General features: G+C 49.7%; 1 protein-coding gene across 3 annotated transcripts in view; it reads left to right on the top strand.

Moving 5' to 3' along the window:
- Positions 1-9,821: 9,821 nt before the first annotated feature.
- Positions 9,822-23,231, top strand: part of NCAPG2 (non-SMC condensin II complex subunit G2) — a 66,521-nt gene continuing 53,111 nt past the window's right edge. The window contains exons 1-6 of one of the 3 annotated variants that reach the window (XM_054726151.1): positions 9,822-9,860; positions 11,404-11,512; positions 14,236-14,424; positions 14,736-14,850; positions 16,987-17,141; positions 18,385-18,519. In XM_054726151.1, coding sequence (XP_054582126.1) covers positions 11,435-11,512; positions 14,236-14,424; positions 14,736-14,850; positions 16,987-17,141; positions 18,385-18,519 — 672 coding nt within the window. In that variant the 5' untranslated portion in view covers positions 9,822-9,860; positions 11,404-11,434. Of the gene's footprint in view, positions 9,861-10,300; positions 10,308-10,491; positions 10,528-11,403; positions 11,513-14,235; positions 14,425-14,735; positions 14,851-16,986; positions 17,142-18,384; positions 18,520-23,231 lie in introns of those variants that run through there. The other 2 variants (XM_054726152.1, XM_054726153.1) reach the window with 2 other exon arrangements.

Raw genomic sequence — 23,231 nt, 5'->3', positions numbered from 1 at the left:
GCGTGTCCTTGGTGGGTCACGAGCTGTGCGCAGAGGCTGCGCCATGCAGAGCAGGTGACTCCTTAGCCGGGTGAACATTCTAAAATTAGGCAAAAGTATCTCGGGAAAGAGTTTGGTGGTTGAAGTGGGAGATCTCACCAGGAATCCCATGGGCTCTGGGTGGCTCAGGTGACCAACCATCCAAGTGCCTGTGGTGGACGCTGATGGTCCCTCCGTCCGCACCTGCCCGTCAGTGGGCTTTGCTTGCTTTACTTCACACACTGACCCGTGGCTTTATTTATAGCTAGCGGCCTGGTGGGCCAAATTTGTGCCCTAGCAGCCGCGGCCCTTGCAGCTGCGGGAAGACGTCCGGAAGGTCATTCGGCTGTCTGGTCTAATTAGCATGTTACATTATACTTTTATTATTATAGATGGAGTCCATTGCCTCACAACACATTTCATGTCATCTCCTGTTTCCCATGTGATGCACTGGAGGAAGCTGACGAGTATATTGATAAACACGTGAACATATGTGCATACAGAGCACTTAACTGTGATGTTTTAGTAGCATGAGAAAGACAGGATACTGCGTACTAAATCTAGTTGCTGCCCATGCATTAGATTCATTGAAGATATTTTAAAAATTTGGTCTGTTGAAGGGCTTCTTGCATAATATATAACGGAACACTCACTGAAATTTAGCATGCCAATAGTTTCTGCCGTCATCTTAAACTTTCGGCTTTTGCAACATGTGCTTCACCTATTCGGTGATCTTTTACTTGATGGAACGCTTTATTTGACCATCAGGCCAGGTGAAGTGATGGAAAGCAAAAGCCTCTGCCAAGCTGTGCACCACACATGCCCCGCCTCCTGATCCAGTGACCTGCCTGCAGGTCCAGGCCACTCCCGGAGGGAAGGAAGCGGCGGGGGTGGTTCGAAGGGCACTGAGACCCCTCCTGGGTGGGAGTCTGATTTATTGTGGCAACATGAGTGTTCAAGAAAAAACTCTTCCTCTGTGGGTCGTGAGGGCTCACCCTGGAGACCAGGCTCAGCATCCAGGGCCCTGGCGATGGAGGACACTGGGAGTCTAGCTCTTCACGATCAATCGTCTAGGAAAGGGAACTTGAACTTTTATTCTGCCTGCAGCCAAACCAGGGCAGGGAGTTCACTGACCTGAAGTTGAATTTTGTTAGTTAGCACATGTGCTATGCCTGTCCTCTGCCTTACCATACGGGGTGTAACGGCGTTTGCAAGCTTCCGGGGAAGACAGGCCTTGTAGAACTGACCTTCTGCCCTGAGAGTGCCTTCTCCAGGCTCTCTGCACCCAGAGCTCAGCCCTGCTTTTTCAGGAACCATAGCCAAGTGCGGGCTGTGTCTGCGTTTAACCGGCTGTCACTCCGACCTCCTTCCAGCGTATCCCTGATGCAAATGGAGACTGCAGAGGGCCTCACAGAGAAGGTCCTGTGTGCGCTAACCTTAGGCGGCACGACATGTCCATTCAAGAGGCGTTTATGTTAGCTCGCTGGTGATAGGCTCCTCCTTGGCCTTTGAAAATTCTAATGTGGGACCAGGTGACCTGAAAAGTAAGTAGAGGGTACTGTTTATATTGGCTCTTTGTGAATTCTTCCTTTTTTTAAAAAAAGCACTGCATCTGCCTGGCTGGCGTGGCTCAGTGGTTGAGCACTGAACTATGAACCAAGAGGTCACGGTTCGATTCCCAGTGAGGGCACATGCCTGGGTTTCAGCTCAATCCTCAGTGCGGGGCATGCAGGAGGCAGCTGATCAATGATTCTCATATTGATGTTTCTCTCTCCCTCTGAAATCAATAAAAATATGTATTTTTTTAAAAAGCACTGTTTCTGATTGCTGGTATTACTTTTCTTTTTCCATCTTAATTAGACCCTCACCTGCCCACCTCAGACTCTGGGTTTTGAAAACTACTCTTCTGAGACATAATTATGAGTAGAAAATACAGTCCTTAAATGTGCTTTATAACCAGAGCACTGGCAAGTAATGAAACTGGCTGTTTGAAGAACGGAGAGGAAACACTAGAGTGTCCGCTGCTGAGGTTGAGGTGACTGGCCTGTGTCCGCCCTGCGCCCGGCAGAGCCATTACTTAGCGCTGGGGATTGCAGTGGAGGAATTTGAGTGCTTCATAGCAGGTGCCACGCAAGGAAAACAGAAGCCATCACCTGAAAACCCAAACTCCCAAATGGCTCATAATCGGGTTTCAAAGGCAAAGAATCCTGAATGGTCATGAGTAAGGGCTCAGGTTCGTGGCTCTGCTGATTGGTCGGTCCTTGGCAAGCTTCAGCAACAGTCTTCCTCCAACTGGTCAGCTCTTGGCCTCACCTGTCCAGGCCGGTGCTTGGCCGGCGGTCTCCCTCTGACCGAGTTCTGCAGACGTCGTGGGAAGTGAGTGCAGTTACCGTGACCAGATGAGATGCTGTGCATCCATGCTGAATAGGCCGCAGGCCTCACGCAGTGTACCCAACAGTCCCTGAATCTTGCTCTACAGGTTGGCCTCCAGGCGCCAGGATGTGGCGTCCCTCTGGTGCAGCTAGAAAGGGCCAATTTAATAATTTTAAAATAAATCTTAGAGAAACATCCATTGGTTGCCTCCTGCAGGAGCCCCGACCAGGCCCAGGTCGGGGAGGAGCTTGCAACCGAAGTGGATGCTCTTGACTGGAATGGAACCCCGAATCCTTTAGTCTGCAGGCTGGTGCTCTATCCACTGAGCCACACTGGCTAAGGCCAATTTAATTATTTTAACTAAAAGCTACATCCCAGGATGCCTAGTCTTTTAGGACTTCCTGTCAGAAGTGCTGCAGTCCTGGGTCTCTTCCCCCCCATCTGGGTAGCGTGTGTCGGGTCACGGCGGAGAGGATCCCATCGTGTTTGTCTGCTTGTCTGTTGGTGGGCATCGGGTTGCGTCCACCTCTGGGAGGACCATGACCATGCCCCTCGCTGGGTGTTCTCAGAAGGACACTGACACGGCGCCTTGCCCTGCAGCCCAGTCCCCGGCTCGGGTGCACCGTGACCTGGCACACCAGCATTTTCTATTTTGCACGTGTGCCACCAAGTCTCCTCCATCTTCTGAGATCAGCTTCTAACCTTTATGTAAGGCCATGTGGGGCCCTGATACCAATTAAAAATACTAATGCCTAGCTGTATCTGACCTCATTGGCCTGGAGAAAGTCTAGGCTTCATCTATCTTCTATATATATAAAAAGCCAGTGACCCGAACACTGCAATGACCAGAACAACCGGTGGCTATGACACCTACTGTGGCCAACAAACCAGCCCAATCAGGCAGGGCTGGCCGGCCAACTGCCTGCAGGCCCTCCCCCAGCCGGCCCCACCCCTGGTAGGTCCCTCCCACCCCATCTGCCTGTGGCCCCTCCCATAGCCAGCTCCGCCCCCCACTCCAATTGGGGGCAGGGCTGGCCAGCCAACCACCCGTGGTCCCTGCTCCAGGCCGCTGCCCCCGCAGATCGGCCTCCCCACCCCAATCAGGTGGGGCCACCGGTGAATCGGCCAATCAGGGACAGGCCCATGGGCCAACCTCCCGCTGTCTCCTCCTCCTGACAGGCCTGTCCCCAATCCTTTGATTAGGGCTGGGCTGGCCAGACCCCACCCATGCACGATTTTGTGCACCGGGCATCTAGTCTTTTTTTTTTTTTTTTTTTAGATTTTTACAGAGAGGAAGGGAGAAGGATAGAGAGTTAGAAACATTGGATGAGAGAGAAACTGGATGAGAGAGAAACATTGATCAGCTGCCTCCTGTACACCCCCTACTGGGGATGTGCCCGCAACCAAAGTACATGCCCTTGACCGGAATCGAACCTGGGACCCTTCAGTCTCCAGGCTGCCACTCTATCCACTGAGCCAAACCAGTTAGGGTGGTCTCTAGTATTCTTATAAGCAGCTCAAGAAATTCTGTTGGGCCCTGGGTGACATTTGCCTCTGATTATCCGTCTCCGAGTTACCCTACTCCTGCCAGGTGCTGCCCCTCCCCAAGGACCCAGGAGGAAGGGGAAGGCAGTAGCTCACCTTCCCCGTCAGTCTTCCCAAGGTCATCATGTCGAGGTGCACGGAGATTCCTGTAGGGAAAACGGGGGGGTGGTGTTAAGGAATTATACCCCCGGAGGGGAAAGAAGCCTTTGCACCTCAAAGGGTCCTGCTCTGTGCACCAGCTCCCTGTCCCACTCCGCCCCCCTTGGGTCTCCACCTGCGGAGTGAGAAAATGAGGCACCTACAGTGGATGCCCAGTCTTCCCCCGCTCACCCCTCTCCAGGGCTGCCCTGAAGGGGTCGCTCAAGCTGGGGCGCAGCAGGTGTCCTGCAGAGCCTGGAGGCCCAGTTCCCAGGGTTAGGGGACAGGTGTGGGCCTCAAGCTTCCAATTACTGCTTTTTCTTTAATTGTTCATATACATCCACATTTCCCAAGTTTAGACTTTAGAGACAGTACATGTAAAACCACAAAAAGGAAGTCTCTGCAGCTGCCACTGATTGGCCAGGAGCCCTCCCCTTTCTTAGAACCCGTGACTCATGCTGGGAATGGGTGGGGTGTAGAGTCTTGTTTAGCTCTGGTGGCCAGGGTCAGCCAGCCCTTCACTCTGCTCCACCTTATGCGTTTTGCCCAGAATGCCTGAGAAATCACTCCTATATTAATTTTTTTAAAAAAACATGATTTCAGCTGAAACCGATTTGGCTCTGTGGATAGAGCATCGGTCTGCGGACTGAAAGGTCCCAGGTTCGATTCCGGTCAAGGGCATGTACATTGGTTGTGGGCACCTCCCCGATAGGGGGCATGCAGGAGGCAGCTGGTCGATGTTTCTCTCTCATCAATGTTTCTAGCTTTCTATCCCTCTCCCTTCCTCTCTGTAAAAAATCAATAAAATATATTTTAAAAAAAAAACAAAACAAAACATGATTTCAGAGAGGAAGCAAGAGGGAGATAGAAACATCAATGATGAGAAAGAATAATTGATCAGCTGCCTCCTGCACATCCCACACTGGGGTTTGAGCATACTACCCGGCTTGCATGTGCCCTGACTGGGAATTGAACCGTAACCTCCTGGTCGATGCTCAACCACTGAACCACACCAGCACTGTGTTAAGTTTTAAAATTCCTAGCCAGTCCTTTTAGTTTATTTTCCCAGTTACAATTATGATTAGATTACAAATTTTGTGGGTGCTTTTTATTTTCATTATGCAGAAAATATTTCTGGGAGGATATTCAGGGTAACTAGTTTCCTTTGAATTTGAGCCACGTGACTGTTATTTGCCCAATACAAAATAAACTAAAAAAACACCAAAAAAAAACAAAACTAAACTTGACACTTGGTCCATTATGAAAGACTAGAGGCCCGGTGCACGAAATTCGTGCACGGAGGGGAGTTGTCCCTCAGCCCAGCCTGTACCCTCTCCAATCTGGGACCCCTCAAGGAATGTCCAATCCCTGGGATCGGGCCTAAACGGGCAGTCGGACATCCCTCTCACAATCCAGGACTGCTGGCTCCCAACTGCTTGCCTGCCTGCCTTCCTGATTGCCCCTAACCGCTTCTGCCTGCCAGCCTGATCACCCCCTAACCACTCTGCTGCCAGCCTGTTTGCCCCCAACTTCCCTCCTCTGCCGGCCTGGTTACCCCTAACTGACCTCTCCTGCAGGGTTGATCACCTCCAACTGCCCTCCCTTGCAGGCCTGGTCCTTCTCAACTGCCCTCCCTTGCAAGCCGGGTGCCTCCCAACTGCCCTCTCCTGCTGGCCATCTTGTGGTGGCCATCTTGTGTCCACATGGGGGCAGGATCTTTGACCACATGGGGGCAGCTATATTGTGTGTTGCAGTGATGATCAATCTGCATAGTACTCTTTTATTAGATAGGATAGAGGCCTGGTACAGGGGTGGGGGCCAGCTGGTTTGACCTGAAGGGCGTCCCGGATCAGGTGGGGATTCCTTGGGGCGTGGGGCGGCCTGAGAGAGGGGCCTGTGGTGGTTTGCAGGCAGGCCACGCCCCCTGGCAACCCAAGTGGAGGCCCTGGTATCTGGAATTTATTTTCCTTCTACAATTGAAACTTTGTAGCCTGGAGTGGAGCCAAGCCTGGGGCTCCCTCCAAGGCGGCAGCCATTTGTGTTGGGGTTATAATTGAAACTTTGTTGCCTTAAGCGGGTGGGCCCGGCCAGGGTGTGCAGAAAGCTTTGCTTCCCCTGTTGCCGTGGGCAACCCTGGCCTGCTCTCTCAAGCTCCATTCTGCCGCCATTTGTTTGAATTTGTTTACCTTCTATAATTGAAACTTTGTAGGTTGAGTGGAGGCTTAGGCCTGCAACGGCTGGCAGAAAGCTTGGCTTCCTCTGTTACCTAGGAAACCTTGCTCTCTGTGGCTGTAGCCATCTTGGTTTGGGTTAATTTGCATACTCGCTCTGATTGGATGGTGGGCGTGGCTTGTGGGCATGGCCTGTGGGTGTGTCGGAGGTATGGTCAATTTGCATATTTGTCTATTATTAGATAGGATTATTTCAGCAAGTTTTATACCATTGTGCCTGTATGTTACAAACAGCTTCAGCCTTAGTTTATGTTGCCTTGCCATGGAGTCCAAATTTAATTCTATAAACCTTTTCTCATTTCCACATTGTAAGGTTTCACGAGCGATCTCATACCTTGTTCATTCAGAAAACAGTTTCTTCCAGCATCTAAAATGTGCCAGACTTAGACACATGCCCCGAGGAGACCCAGGGATTGGCAGTGGTCCTGGGAGGTGGAGTTGAGGGGCTTTGGAGGAGGCTGGGAAGCTAAGTGCACTCAGGGACCCCAGGCACATGTCCCAGCCCTTCATTGCGGGGCTGAGCAGTGAGGCGCAGTCATTGAGTGGCCTGTCCAAGGTCACAGGGCACCGGGTCTTCAGGCATGTGGCTTCAGAACCCACCTTGTTTAATTTCTTACCCAGGAACAGAGGCAGCAGGTGGAGGTAACTGAATGAGGTGGAATCAAAAGAGTGGAAGAGGTGGGAGTGGGATTCAGCAGAGGGAGGGGCAACTGCAAGAAGGGTGTGGACACCCAGGATGAGTGACAGGGCTGCGAGTGGGGAAGTGGGCGGGTCTAGGGTGTGAGCTCAGGGATGCAGGGGAGAGGCTGCTGCCCAGAGAGGGAGGCGAGGTGGAGGGGGTGGCCCCGGTGTGAAGTGGTAAGTGGCTGCACATCACCTGCGAGGTGGGGTGGGAACGCCCCATGCTCAGCGGCTCCCCCTGCTTGCCTCACTGCTAGAAACTTCTAACAGCCGCCCCCCCCACCCCCCCGCGCCCCTATAACTTTATATTGTCTAAATGACAATACATTTTACCTGTTTGGTTTAATAGGGAACATGATTAACCATTTTCACTTTCTTTGTGTGGTTGCTAGAGGCCCACAGTGGCGCCTGGCTCACATTGTATTTTCATCAGACAGCGCTATGCTAGGACTTGCCACCCAGCCACCTCCTGGGACCTCCACTTAATGTGGGGTCAGTCAGGGAAGCGTCCACTCGGGGCATCTCAGAATGAAAGCGCTGTTGAGGCATGGATGCGGGGGTGGACAGCAGGTGGAGCGCACCGGCCCTTGCTGTCAATGGACTGAGGTTGTCAGGCTCGGGGTGAGTGGAGAGGGGAAGAAGTGGGGGTGGCAGAGCACGTGGGGAGATGGCCTGGGAATGTGGGCTTTGTGTGGTGACCAGCTTGAACAGGGCAGGGAGGACAGGGCGAGTCAAGACAGACAGGGGACTTGGGTTTCTGGGGCTCCCCTCCCCCCTTACGAGGACAGATAAAACCTCAGGAGATGGGGGAGGGGGCCTCAGACCGGACTGGTCCTGCTGGACCCTTGGTGACAGCCCTCTACCAAGGCCTGCCTCAGCGGCAGGAAGGACGGGCGGCCGGGCAGCCGGGCAGCCCTGGGCCCCTGGTCAGCCGGACCCGGAGACCACTCTTTCTCAGAGTCGGCAATGCTCTCCCAGACTCTCCTGACGGCTCATCCTGCTTTGGTCGGCTGGCTCAACAGTTTGGAAAACATTCTCTGTAAACTGAGTTAAATCTGTAGCTCCCCAAAGTGTGGGAAACACATACAAAGCAAACGATAAAGCTTTTATTTAAAAAATATTGTATTCACAAAGGTGTCTTGAAATGAAAGAGTAACCAACATAGTTAATAGTAATTCAGTGTATCTGGGTAAAGGTTTCTTGGTAAATGTCCTAGAATCTGACACAGTGAATGATTTCAAGTGACTTGGATAAAAAACCTTTTTGAAATTCAGATTTTTCCCAAGTTTTTGCCCAATCAAGTAATTAGCTGATACAAACTGAATTAACAGAAATTGATGATAACCAGTGTGTGGTTTTTGGTATTTAGGTAAAATATATTCAAGGAGTTGTGTGACATTGCTATTAATTTTTCACTGTTGTGCCCTTATTTTGTGAACAAGTTTTCTCGGGTATTTACATCTATAAACATGAAAAATTAGAATAGAATATTCATCCTTTGAAACATAAATTGATTTAAAATAGTCTAAAGCATAACATTGAAAGGTGTGCTTCAACAAAATTTTAGTTTCAAATTTAATCAATACTTAAATTTTATAATTAATTTATATGGTTTTGATCTATTTTCATCCCTCATACATGTGGAAGCTGTCAAAGCTAGAGCATTATGGTGACAAAGTACTAATACATATGTATGTTTTTGCTGGAGACGTGATTCACAGACTGCACAGCAAAGAGACCCTTCATTCGGAGCGGATTCACTGGGAGACGATCCACTAAGTACCGGGTGCCCTCTTGCGAGAATATTGATTTCATTGAGTGTACATAGACTGAGGTGACATCTTTATTTGAAGAATTTGTCTTTATAATTATATCAAAGACTGCGTTCGTTTAAGCCAACGATAAAACTAAATTTTGACTTCAGACTGAAAATGCCTGGATCCGAGCTCATGGAAAAGGCGCGGCCAGAGCTGGCTGGTCGGCGGGCGTGTGGGCGGGGCCTGAGTGCGGGCGGGCGGGGCGGCGGGCGTGTGTGCTGGGACGGAGCGCGGGCGGGCGGGGCGTGTGGGCGGGGCCTGCGTGTGGGCGGGGCCTGCGGGCGGGCGGGCGGGCGGGCGTGTGTGCTGGGAAGGAGCGCGGGCGGGCGGGGCGTGTGGGCGGGGCCTGAGTGAGTGCGGGCGGGCGTGTGTGCCGGGACGGAGCGCGGGCGGGCGGGGCGTGTGTGCTGGGACGGAGCGCGGGCGGGCGGGGCCTGCGGGCGGGCGTGTGTGCTGGGACGGAGCGCGGGCGGGCGGGCGGGCGGGCGTGTGTGCTGGGACGGAGCGCGGGCGGGCGGGGCGTGTGGGCGGGGCCTGAGTGCGGGCGGGCGGGCGGGCGTGTGTGCTGGGACGGAGCGCGGGCGGGCGGGCGGGCGGGCGTGTGTGCTGGGAAGGAGCGCGGGCGGGCGGGCGGGCGGGCGTGTGTGCTGGGACGGAGCGCGGGCGGGGCCGGGGCGGGCGGGCGGGGCCTGCGGGCGGGCGGGCGGGCGTGTGTGCTGGGACGGAGCGCGGGCGGGCGGGGCGTGTGGGCGGGGCCTGCGTGTGGGCGGGGCCTGCGGGCGGGCGTGTGTGCTGGGACGGAGCGCGGGCGGGCGGGGCCTGCGGGCGGGCGGGCGGGGCGTGTGGGCGGGGCCTGAGTGAGTGCGGGCGGGCGTGTGTGCCGGGACGGAGCGCGGGCGGGCGGGGCTCGCCCCCAGTGGCCCCGCCCAGGAGTGCCAGGCTCTCGCGAGATCGGCGCGTGGTGACGCGCAGGGCGTGAGGATCGCGTCGCTGGCGCGGGCGGGCGGGCGGTTTTGAATCTGTTCCGAGCGCGGGAAACGGCGGTTCCGAGGACGAGGTGAGCGCCGGGGATGCCGGGACGCCCAGGGCTCGGGGCCAGGGGCCGAGAGACGGCGGGGGTCGGGCGGGTCAAGCCCCAGCAACGCATCCTCCGCGTGGGCCGCGTCCGAACCCACGTCCCGGCTGGCGTCTCTGAGGAGGCGCGACCGGCGGGCACCGGGGCCTGGGCGCTCGACAGCCGTGCTCCCCGGGACTCCAGAGGGCAGGGCCCCCTGGGCCCCCAGAGCATCCCCAGCCCGGAGAGCACGGACCCTCGCCCGGCCCCCTCAGGACTGACCCCACAGAGCTGACCTCACAGAGCTCCCCGGCCCTGCCCTGCGTCTGACCCAGAGAGCAGTCCTGGCTTGTGTGCAGGGAGCCTGCTGTCAGGCATCCCTTCGTTCTCAGATGAACGGCTTGCCCCATGGGGCTCTGTTCTTGGGGGGTGAGGGGCTGATAACTGCTGGTGAGAGGGCCCCGCACCCTGGAAGCGGGAGGGGGAGGGGGACTGGGTGGGGAAGTGGGTGGCCGAAGTGACCCAGACCCCCAGTGAAGATGGGCTTCCTTGTACTTGGCTACACCTCTTGGGCACGTCGCTTATTTGTAAAGGCGTGGGCACCTGCATTGCTGGGGTGCAGCTGTGGCTCTGCTTGGCCAGAGGAAGTCAGCGCACAGCCTCCTCCCAGGTGAGGGAGGAGGGCAGACTTCACTGCACTTACGTGGGAAGGTATTTTCTACTGGACCTGGATGTGGGGCCCTGTCTTTACTTGACTCTTCGTCCCCAGAGTTACTGCCTGGTCCCAGTGATCTTCCCTCTTGCTCTGGGTAGGGCCATGCAGGCTTTCATGTATTTTTACAGGGAGGAGCCCTGTGGCATGGACGGGTGGGCAAACGTAGGTGTAATGTGCGGTTCTTTTGAGTTAATAAAGCTATTGTAATAACCATAGCCTGGGTGTCTTTCCATCCAAACACTAAGCGTACTTTTTGCCCACCCCTGTCTGTTGGCTGTGACTTCATCTCTGGTTGGTGTCTTTCAGACAGGGCAGGGCTATTTTGATGGAAAACACGGTTTATTGGGGGACACAAGCTGGCAAGGAGCGGGCACAGTGCCAGTCCTTTGAGCTTTGGGCCCCATAGGGGCTGGGGCAGCGTGCTGGGCCTGGGCGCACCTGCTGTCACGCTGCCGCCCCAGGGGACCCTCTGCCGCCCTGAAAAACAAGCAGCGGGGACGGAATTTTCTTTGGAAAGGGCGCCTCCTCGGCACAGCCGCCGGGTCAGCCGGTCTCCGCGGAGCTGGCACACCCGGTGCCCACCTGACAGAGGTACTGGCACCTCCGGGGCCCTGTGGGTTTCCCCTCCCTCAGTTGGCAGTTCCATTAACAATGATGAAAATAAGGAAGCTCATTTTACATGTGACTTGTCTTTTGTCAGAATATTGTTCGACACTGTCTACCGTAGGTACAGAGGGATTTCTTTGCCGCGGGTGCTAGTCCCAGATGACATTGTGTAGGAAAAGACATAATTGCAAATGCCAGTTTCCATGTGCTTGTGTTCTCCACCAGGTTACAGAGTAAATGCGCCGTTTCATCTGTCATGGAAAAACGTGAAATATTTGTTCAAGCTGTGTCTAAGGAGCTGATTGGAGAATTTTTGCAGTTCATTCAACTTGATGTAAGTTTTAGGTTTAGCTTTCTTGTGATTTTGACTGTTAATGTAAAACATTTTTCTAAAATTATGTCCATAAATGAAATAGTGTCATCTCAGTGAATCCTTGGGGACCAAGGTTTATTTAAAAAACCAAAGTCTACTAATACAGACCTGCTGATGGACAGCTGCTCACAAATTGCATTTTCTGCTTTCCGTAGAGATGCTGAGGGACGCTCAGGGAGGTAACACACTGCTCTGTTTCCCTACATGTTTATTGCTGTTTTCTCCGTGCCTGGTGGCATGGTGAGGGAGTCCTGAGCAAGACAAGATAGTTCTTTGTCCTCAGGTTAGCACAGTGGATCCAGGTGTGAACACAGCAGAGGAAGGGGCAAGGATGGGGAGGGGCAGATCCAGCAACGGACTGCTTCCCATCCCCTCGGAAAGGCTCTGCAGCTCAGCTCTGGCCACGCAGGGAAGTCAGCCATCGGAGGCGCATCGGGTGTGAGCAGGAAGGTTCGGGAGGGGAGAGCACAGAAGCGCAGCGCGGGGGAGGCGAGAGCTGAGCCTTCTTCACCAGGTGAAGGAGTGGGGACCTCATCCTGAAGGCATGGGGGCTTTGAGCCGAGCGGGACCTGCGTGCAGGAGAACAAGGGCGAGAGCTAGTGGGCAGAAGAGACCGAGCCGGAGCTGCCCTTTGGAAATGCCCCTTGGGTTGCACGGGCAAAATAGACTGAAGGAGGTACACAGGCGGAGAGCAGTGAGGGGCTGTGCCCTTCACTGTGGTGGTTGAAGTAGGACTGGGAATGGGAAGTGTGGGTGTCCTTTTGAGGTGGCGGGGGAGGGGGTGCTGGACATGGGCTGTGGATTGATTGGACATGGGCCGGAAGAGGGCCCGGAGGGTCCTTGCTTTCAGACTTGCAGAGCCATCCGTGAGGGCGTGAACGTGGGCAGAGGGCAGGTTTGGGGGAGAAGAGGACACAGTCTTGGGATGTGTGGGATGGCTGCGGGGGACTTGCACAGGACGTGTCCAGTGGGCAGATGGAGTTTGTGGGAAGCCGGGAAAGGCCTGGGCCGGAGACAGTTTGGGTGTCATCGGCTCCAGTGAAGCTTCGTCGTGGGCGGGTGTGAGGCCGTCTGCCGTGGAGTGAGAGAAAGGAGCCCCCACAGGCTCTGAGGAGCCCCAGCGTTTGCGCCGCTGGCTCTAAATACTGTGACCTTGGACAGAAGAGGCACGTGTGGCTCAAGACCATGCACTGTGATCAAACTAGTGATAACTCAGAATTAGAGAGGAAGCTAATAAATTTGTTGTTAGTAAACATGTATGAAGTTATTTTTCTTTATGAGAGAAATGAGCTTATAAAATGGTTTTGTATTATAAAATGATGTCCTGTAAACTTAAAGATAACCCGCAGAAACTAGGCCACACATCACCACGGAGGTGTCTGTGATGGCAAACTGTGTAGCTGTTACATGCCCGGCTTAGCAGGAGGTAGGTGATTTGTCTGAGACAAGCAGCCCATGAGTGGTTTGAAGTGCGAAGTTGTTGTTGCAAACAGCGTACCATAGTGTTAAATAAAATCATAAACTAAATTGATGATGAAGCTAAGTCAATATTGATTTAAAATCTAAAGGCAAAAATTAGCAACATCTGGGTAGCATGTTGGACACAGGACTGTCCTGTGCCGTGATGACGAAGTGTCGTTCCAGCTCCCCGTCATGCTGGGGAGCCTGGGGAAGAGGGGAGCTGCTTGGTGGCCTGTTCTTCCGTTTGCCTTTGTTTGATGATCTGGTGAAATTCACTGGGAGTTTTGGCAGCAACATGCCAGGGAGGCCCCGTTATTGGTGCTGTAATTTTGATTGTGACTTAGGGGGGGTGTCCCAGATTTCTCCACTGAAGCTTCGCAGTTAATAAGTAACCTGCAGGAAGTACTGAGGCTAGGCAGCCGCCCTGCTTCTCATCGTACTTGCACACACTGGGTTTAGCACACAGTGACGATTCTTACATGAATCCGTTATTACTATAATGGCACTAAAATTGTGATTTTTCCAACCCCATGTCCCTTTATTTTTCCATTGGCATTCTGTAGTGTGCCAGTGCTGCTAGTTATTTGTGTGTGTATTATCAGTGTGGCCCCATGGATTCTTATTCTATTCGTGGATTATATATAATTCACTACTGTCAGATTGGCTACAGGGAGTCCCTCTAAACTGTATTCTCTGTCCTTTGATAATGGCCTCTGTTTGCTACGCCAAAGAGGAGGTGAGGTCATCTGCTCAGAGTCAGAAGAAGTGGTGGTTGGATCAGCAGTTTTAAGGGTCATTGAGAGGCTCTGAAATAGTCTCATTGGCTAATGGGAGAGAATGATGTTTACAGACAACTCGAAAGATGGGTGTTGAGGGCTGAAGCCTGGTTGGAGACCGGAAACTTAAAGCGCACTCAGTTGGCCTGTCTGCGCTATTGTTTTAGCTCCAGCACACTTCTGTAAGCCAATTATAGGCCTGCTAAGTGGGTGAAATTTTAAACTCCAAAGATGATGAGGATACTGGAGCTGAATAGGTGGAGGAGGAATCTGCTGCTTTCTGCCTCAATACCCTGTACTTTGTCCTGGTAGGAATAGATTTTGAAAACTCTAACCAAGCGCTTGAACTTATAACTTAGCAGGTAAGCTTTTTCTTTGATGCCATTATGAAAAGACTAGAACTAATATTTTGTGTTTGAAATGTAACACTTGCTATTTATTTTACAGGAAGATGCTTCTGACCCTTTCAGCCTAAATGAATTACTGGATGAATTATCAAGGAAACAGAAAGAAGAGCTCTGGCTGAGGCTCAAGAAGCTGTTAACAGATGTGCTGCTAGAAAGCCCCGTGGAGGGGTGGGCGGCCCTGGAAGCCCAGGGGGAAGGCAATATGGAAACAGACCACCGTTCAAAAATGGTAGCCTTGGTCTTTCAAAACAAATGTTTTCCCTTTTCTTTGTTAAAAGGTAGTTGTTTATTGTGTATAGTTGAATTTTAAGTTAAAAAAAATTTAAAGTTAGAAGTCAAGAAGAGTATTAAAAGATTGCTTATTGTCGTTTTACCCTTTTGTAATCCTCCATTATTAATCTAGTCAGTGTTGCTGTGTTTTATGGATAACTGACTTGTTTGTATTCAACTTTAATTCACTTTTTTGAATAAGCTAAAAGTGTGCCTTGATTTTTACATTGATTTTAATTCACTCATATTTTGATTTTTCTTTATTTATAGAAAAAAACTCTAGAAATAACCCAGGCAATTACATCTGTGATTCTTGCTTCTGTGTCTGTAATAAATGAGAGTGAGAACTATGAGGCCTTACTGGAGTGTGCTGTTATATTGAATGGTAAGTTGCCTGGCGCCCCGAGGCTTGTGTAGAAGCGTCACCCGGCGGTCCTCGGACCACCAGTGGCCCGTGAGGTCTGGGAGGAAGCAGCGATGCTGAAGGAAGTGGTGCTAAGGCACCATGTTCAGGCAGGCTCTTACTTCCTGCAGAAGGAGCAGTGTTCTTCCGGGCTGTCCTAAGGAACTACTTCACTTTATGCGGCATGTCAGTGAGCGCTGACTGCTGTTGTGTGCAGGTTCTAAGGAAGGTCTCCCCTGACCTACAGGCCCAATGATACGAGCTTATTAAGGGGAAAAAATCACCTCAGCTGGTGATTCCTGCCATAGTTTAAATTTAACCGAACAGTGTGACAGTGCACTTTTTTCTTTAAATATGTCTGACCGTGTTCTTAGGAATACTATTGATCTTACGGGAGTTTTCCTATGCTAAAATTTATGTCATGGTATTTCTCAAGTTTTAACTAAACCACAAATTGTAGTTGTTAATTTAGGAGGAATAGTAGGCTAAATTGAGTATGTGATTATAAAATATTATATAAAATGATTTTATGGATATAAAAGTAATTTTAAGTCATGATTTTTAAGAAAAATCTCCTGTGTGCCCTCACCCCCACTGTGTGACTATGAGTGGCTCCATGTGTTGCCTTCTCTCAACAAACTCTTCTTTCTCAGCATCACCTGGATTCCTGTATCTGTTTAGTGCGCCATTGTATGCATAGTTCTTGCATTGAAATGGTCTTATTAAGAAGGTGTCACTAACCAACACGCAAACAGCTCCCAGGTGCTTTGTGAATGTTACCATAGTTTATTTATTTTTTAAATACATTTTTAATGATTTCAGAGAGGAAGGGAGAGGGAGAGTGAGATAGAAACATCAATGATGAGAGAGAGTCATTGATAGGCTGCCTCCTGCACACCCCCTACTGGGGATCGAGTATGTGCCCTTGACCGGAATCTAACCAGGACTCTCTGGTCCGCAGGTTGACACTCTATCCACTGAACCAAACAAGCTAGGGCCATAGTTCACTTATTTGCACCCTTTCCAAATAACTGTTGTAAAATGGTTGGTGCTGATATCATAGTTGTTTCCAACTTTGCATGAATTCAGGAATTTTACATTAGTATGATGGCATTCAGATATCTACGGATTATACTTATGGGTGCATTATTAGTATTTTAATTATTGAGCTTTTCTGTTGATAAAAACACAGTAGTTTTTGTATTCGTTATAATGGTTGCTTTACTATTTTCCACCAAAGAGCTAGAATTTGAGGACAACACACCGAGGGGGGGTTGCAGTGGATTCTTGGTCACAGATGTGGGCTGGCTCTGCTGAGAATTGTTAAGGGTGTCGCTGCACGGACATTGGGCGGCCTCAGTGTCTGTCTCTTCAGTGGGGGCTTGGCAGCATGCCCTCTCTGAGTCTTCCTGTTCTAGTGGGTCTGCTTTTATAACCGTAGTAAATTTTTTAATTAACATCATTTGTGTCCTTTAAATAATGTATATAAGTCTTTGGCAAGTCAAACATAAACTAATATTTGCTTAGCAAACCTTTATAAGTTATCATACTCTATCCCAGCGATTTTCAACTGGTGTGCTGTAAGAATTTTTAAAACATGCAATACCTGACTGTTTGGTCAGGGGCCCTGACTGCTTTTCCCTTAGATCTGGGCTGGGGAATATCGCCCCCGGGCCGTATAAGGCCTGCAAAATCATTCGGTCTGGCTCTGCCAAGGCAACCGCAGGAGGGAATCAAAATTCAATAAATCTAGGAGCTCTTTTCATAGCAACATAAATTTATATCAAGTGAATTATATTAAGCAGATGATGTTATAAGTATACAAATGCCCTTGGCAGGAAAAAAGGTTTCCCACCCCTGCCTTAGGTTGTCAAAAACAAAACAAAAAAACAACAGCCAACACAATAGCCATCTAGTATGAATGGGTCAAAATTATACCTATCTTTTTTGTCAAATTGGCAAAACGTAATATTTTTTGGTGTGTCACAGAATTCAAGTAATTAGTTTACTGTATATGTGCCATGGGATGAAAAAGATTGAAAATCCTGCTCGATTCTGTTGAGTCTGAACCAGTCCTGATTTTCCTTACCCGTGGACAGTGACTGGGCTCTCCTTTAGGTGTTCTGTATGCGCTGCCTGAGTCGGAACGGAAGCTGCAGAGCTCCATCCAGGGCCTGTGTGTGACATGGTGGGAGAAGGGCCTGCCTGCCAAGGAGGACATGGGGAAGACCGCTTTCACCTTGCTGCTCAGGAGGAGCCTCCAGACGAAGACTGTATGTTGGCTTGTTTAATGTGTACTTGCCTGAAGGGGGTGGGGAGGGACTGTTTCAGCCTGCAGCCCAGGTCTGGGGACCTACGGACAGTGTGCTTGAAGGTGGATATAACTTGGCTGTTTCTCATCCTGTAATCTTGGGTATACAGTTTAGAAATCCAGAAAAAGACACCCCAATCAGGAAAAAAAATGAGGAAGATAAAAATCACCCATAATTCCACCACCCAAGGTGATCATTGTTATGTTAGGGATATTTAGGAATTTCTCTCTCACCTTCCCCACCTCATGTCTCTCCTTCCTTCTGGCAGATATCTAGAAATGAAATTGGTAGGTCATTGGATTTGAACTTGGAGCTCTTCATGCACATTGCCAACAGCTTTCTAGAAAGGTAGGGCCTACTGACGTTGCTCCATCAGTGAGCGGCCTCCAAGGAACATCCAGTTTGATGACAGGACCCTCAGCTAGCTACTAGCTTCTCCTGCTGCCCTAGGAGTGATCCTTAAGCCATCCTTGATTTGTTTTTTAAAATCTCTTTTCTGGCCATTTTTTTTTAACTTTTAAATCACATCTTCCTAGTATTCGACACCTGACCTGTTCACTGCGGTAGCCAGCAGTCACATGGGGCTATTTAAATTTAGAATGACAAGTTTGGTTCCTCAGTTGCTCTAGTCACGTGTCCGTTGCTCCATAGCCTGATGGGCTAATGACCCTCGCACTGGACAGTGCAGACACATGTTTTCACAGTCGCAGGAAACTGCTGGGCAGCACTGGCTGGAGCGTTGACCCACGAACCGAAAAGGTTTTGGGTTCGATTCCTGGTCAGGGCACATACCTGACCTGGGTTGGGGATTCAATCCCCAGTTGGGGTGTGTAGGGGAGGCAATGGATTGATGTTTCTCACATCAGTGTTTCTCTGTCCCTCACTTCCTCTATCTCTTTAAAAAAAAAAAAAAGACCAATAAAAACAGCCTCTGGTAAGGATTTTTTTAAAAAAGTGTTCTTTAGAGTTACAGGTGACATTTGCACATTTTTGGGGGGGTTTGAGTAGGGGGGTTTGGTTTCTTTGGGGGGGTTTGAGTAAGGGATTTGCAGATTTTTAAGTCTGTTTTCTCTTGTCATTCTTCACTTTTGACAAATAATCTAGAATTATAATTATGATATAAAATATTCTTATTGTTAACTTGAAATGTGACCTTACTGATTATTGAAAAACTCTTAACGTTTTTCTTTTTTGTCATTCCTAGGGTGCAGACATAAGTCGGCTTTGGCATGTGCATCAAGCTTTGTATTGCTTTGATTATGATTTGGAGGAAAGTAGAGAAATTAAAAATATGCTACTTGAGTGCTTCATAAGTGTTAATTATATCAAAAAAGAAGAGGTAAATAGGATTTTCTTTTCTGGTATATTTGTGACTGCTTTTTTTTTTTAATAGAAAGTTGTTTTTATTATTATTTTAAATATATTTTATTGATTTTTACAGAGAGGAAGGGAGAGGGATAGAGAGTTAGAAAAATCGATGAGAGAGAAACATTGATCAGCTGCCTCCTGCACACCTCCTACTGGGGATGTGCCCGCAACCAAGCTACATGCCCTTGACCGGAATCAAACCTGGGACCTTTCAGTCTACAGGCCGACGCTCTATCCACTGAGCCAAACCAGCTAGGGCTGTGAACTGCTTTTTAAATGGCTGTTTTCTCTAAGTTCACCTGATTGTTGTTAATACTGTGCCCAATGGTTTAATGAGTCATCTTAGCTCTCGAGAGCTATTTATTGCACAATGTTTTCACTGCACGGCAGTACTAAGCAAACATTTTACATGTCATTGCTTATTTAATCATTATATCAGATAATAGCAGGGGCTGTGTGAATCCTGAAAAAACCATGATTGCATTTTAAATTAAGAATGATTAAAAATAATGTTGAGAAAGCACTTCCCCATGGATTAGGTCTGACTCTTCTCTCAATTCCTAATTGGCATATACTCAAAACTGTCATTACAGTATTTCTTTATTTCATTTTTCTGCCCATCTAATAATTCCAAAAAGAGACTCTGCTTTGGCCCTCTCATTGTCCATATTGGTGGTCACACCCATGTGTGGCTACCGAGCATGTGAAATGTGGCTAAACTGTGGCCTTAAGTAAAATACACATAGATTCAGAATTTAGTGTGAATTATACCAACACATGGCCAATCTTGTTTCCTCTGTATTCCTACTACTGTCCCCCCCAGATGGGATGGATCTGAAGCAAATCCCAGATGTCGTCTTAGAATAGTTTTGTAAGGGGTGTGGTGAGAGGGACTCAGCTTCTGTGGTTGGTGATCTCATGTGGAAAGCTCTGGAAACAATTGTGTGACATGCTGGCTCTTCCTGCTCTGTGGGCTCCTAAGCGAAGTGCCACAGCTGTGTGACGTGTGTGCCTGTGCCGCACACAGCGCTGGGACAGCTGGCGGCCCGTCTGCTTTCTGCCTGCCCACGCGTGGTCACAGCGGCTCTAGTGCTCCTGCCTGAGCCTCTGGAGCAGGAGGAAGCAGAGGGGAAGTCCCTCCGGGCTGGTGAAGCCACTGGCCCAGACCCCATTGTTGGATGGGACCCTAACGGGACAGAACAGGCTCTGAGATGACTGGTGAAGTTTTACAGAACACATACTTTCTCCATCTAAACTTGGGCCCTGGGATGTGAGGGCGATCTGGCTGCGACCTCTGTCACCCATTGATCGCCAGGGTTGATTCGGCTGATCTGGCTGGCTGGGCGGGTGTCCCCCTCCTCCCTCACCGGTCCATGTGCGTCCCTCCCGAAGCTGCGTGCTCGGTCGAAGAGGACGACCTTCCCCCCAGAGGAGAGGATCGGTCTTCGGTCAGGGGTATACGAGTAGCTGCGCTCCCCTTCTAGAACCTCTAAACTTAGGCCCTGGCCGGTGTCTCAGTGGTTAGAGCGTTGGCCTGTGCACCAGATGGTCTCAGGTTCTATTCCTAGTCAAGGGCACATTCCTGGGTTGCAGGTTCCTCCCACATGTGGGAGGCAACCAATCGTTTCGTCTCTTCCATATCGAAGTTTTTCTCTCTCTCTCTCTACCCCCCTCCCATTCTCTCTAAAAATCAATGGAAGGACACATACTGTATGTACCAGTAATACCTTAATCAATAAAGAAAAAAATAAAAATCGATGGAAAAAATATCCACAAGTGAATGTTAATGAACAAAAAACTTAGTATGAAAAAAATGTAAAATGTCTCAATTTTATTAGTTATTATATATTTAAATGATAATCTTTTGATATATTGACTTACATAAATACATTAAAATTAATTGATTCTTTTTCACTTTTATCGCGGTGGCTTGCATAGCTCTGTGGGCAGTGCTGACTTGCTTTCTCGGGACCTTTCCATCATTGTTCATTGTGCTTTGACTGACTGTGCCCTTGCAAGGGGTGCTGGGTGCAGCCTTTGTGTTTGAGGGCTCATGGCCCGGCGGCAGAAGTTGGTGGCCAAGGAGGAAGTGGTCGCTCCTCCCGGAGGGGGTTGGGAACAAATCTGGAGGAGGAGGAAGGGCTCCAGGTCAGAAGCTCCTCCAGGGAGAGTGCTGGGAGCCTCGGCAGTCAGTGGTAGACACAGGGGTTGGACGCTGTCTGCCCCTCGCTGCAGCGCACCGTCCCAGCCAGCCAGGTGCCAGGGCCGTGCGTGATTACTGACCAAGATCTTCGGCTTCTCGGGTCAGAGGGGCTGTGTTCAGATCCCTGTTTGCACACTTCATGAAGGCGGGCCTTGATCAGACCACTCTCAGCTGAGTGTTTCTTTCTGTAAAGTAGCAATAGTAGCTGTGAGGCACCGGCAGCGATGCATCGCAGGTGCTGAGCTCGTGGTCACGGGAAGTGCTCCGATTGTGCTTATTGCTGTTATGGCATCGCCATCCTGTGCCTTAATCTCCAGGATTGTTAGGAAGTTGGGGAGAGGAAAGAAGTTGAGAGTGGATTCAGACACATCAACTTTGTTTTCATTGGCTTACACATAGCAGTTGATGCATTACCTTTGTCTAACTTACATATGTATGTGGCATAGACACAGACATACACCTGAGTGCTGCAACTCTTTTTATATATATATTTTATTGATTTTTTTACAGAGAGGAAAGGAGAGGGATAGAGAGTTAGAAACATCAATGAGAGAGAAACATTGATCAGCTGCCTCCTGCACACCCCCTACTGGGGATGTGCCCGCAACCAAGGTACATGCCCTTGACCTGAATCGAACCTGGGACCCTTCAGTCGGCAGGCCGACGCTCTATCCACTGAGCCAAACCAGTTAGGGCAGTGGTCGGCAAACCACGGCTCTTGAGCCACATGCGGCTCTTTGGCCCCTTGAGTGTGGCTCTTCCACAAAATACCACGGCCTGGGCGAGTCTATTTTGAAGAAGTGGCGTTAGAAGTTTAAGTTTAAAAAATTTGGCTCTCAAAAGAAATTTCAGTCGTTGTACTGTTGATATTTGGCTCTGTGGACCAATGAGTTTGCCGACCACTGGGCTAAGGGCATCTGCTGCAATTCTCTTTAACTGCCGTGCTCTTTTGAATTTAAGATATCTGAACTTAGTTTCCTGATAATCATTCAGTTAGGTCAGTTTTAGTCATTCTGGGTAAACAAAACATATCTTGTATTCTACTGACAAATGGTAAATGATAAGTGTTTCGGTAAATACTTAAAAAAAACAAAAACGAGCATGTTGCATGCGTGGTTCCCCTGCCATGTGTGTGAAGGTGCTGCACGGCCGTAGTTTCCATAGATTGTGTGCTGGGAGCACTGAGGGCTGCTGTTCCCCAGGGGGGTTCTTGGTGGGTGTGTTCTGTGCACTCTGCAGAGGGTGAATATTCTGGCTTTGTAGGTTCATATGTATAACCTAGTTAACATGAATATAGTTAACACTTGTGCCGGGCCAGCACAGCCAACGGTTCAGTGAGCCTGAGGGGGGGCGGCGAAGGATTAAAGAAAAGACAGACGAGGAGAATAAGCTGGGACTCGGTGGATCTCCTGTGCCTGGCTGAGACCACAGAGAGGGATCCAGATGGCTAGCTGAGCCTTTATTTTATAGCCAGAGGTAAACAAGGTAGTGGTCACCATGGTTACAATGTTCTCATGAGTTTCACTTGTTTTGGCAGCACTTGCTGCACCTCCCACAGCCCATTAGCTACCCAGGAAAGATCTAGGGAGCTTCATAAGGTCAAGCTTAATTATGCTAAGAGGGCTCTGCCCTCCAAGCTGGGACTTGTTTGTGGCTTTGCCAACAGGTCAGTCCAAGGCTTAACTATAGCCGCTCCCTACAAACATTGACTTTGTACCCATGCTAGGGGTGCAAAGAAGACTTGCTTGTATTTAGAATGCAGCCTTTTGTGTGCCATGTAACTTGGGGACTGTGTGTATTTGAAAATTCTAGCTTTAGCCTCTTAAATTTACAAGTCCTCAGTTTTCTCATTTATTAAAGATGAAATGGCTTGGCTGGGGTAGCTCAGTGGTTGAGCATCGACCTATGAACCAGGAAGTTGTGGTTCAATTCCCAGTCGGGGCACGTGCCCGGTGTTACGGACTTGATCCCCATTGTGGGGCGTGCAAGAGGTAGCCGATCAATGATCTCTGTCATCATTGGTTTTTCTCTCTCTCTCCCTCCCTCTCCCTTCCTCTCTGAAATCAATAAAAATATATTTTAAAAAAAGATGAAATGAACTAATATTCAATTACATTACCACCCCAAAATGTGAGATTTTGAGCCTTCTTTACTTTAGGTCAGTGGTTCTCAACCTTCCTGATGCCGCGACCCTCTAATACAGTTCCTCATGTTGTGGTGACCCCCAACCATAAAATTATTTTCATTGCTACTTCATAACTAATTTTGCTACTGTTATGAATCGTAATGTAAATATCTGTGTTTTCCGATGGTCTTAGGCTCTACAGCAGCGGTTCTCAACCTGTGGGTCGCGACCCCCAGTTGAGAACTGCTAGCAGGGTCGCCTAAGACCATCGGAAAACACAGATATTTACATTACGATTCATAACAGTAGCAAAATTAGTTATGAAGTAGCAATGAAAATAATTTTATGGTTGGGG

Source organism: Eptesicus fuscus, chromosome 14 (genome assembly GCF_027574615.1).
Source record: "Eptesicus fuscus isolate TK198812 chromosome 14, DD_ASM_mEF_20220401, whole genome shotgun sequence".
In the NCBI taxonomy this organism is placed as follows: Eukaryota; Metazoa; Chordata; class Mammalia; order Chiroptera; family Vespertilionidae; genus Eptesicus; species Eptesicus fuscus.
This window is presented reverse-complemented; position numbering and strand designations above follow the sequence as displayed.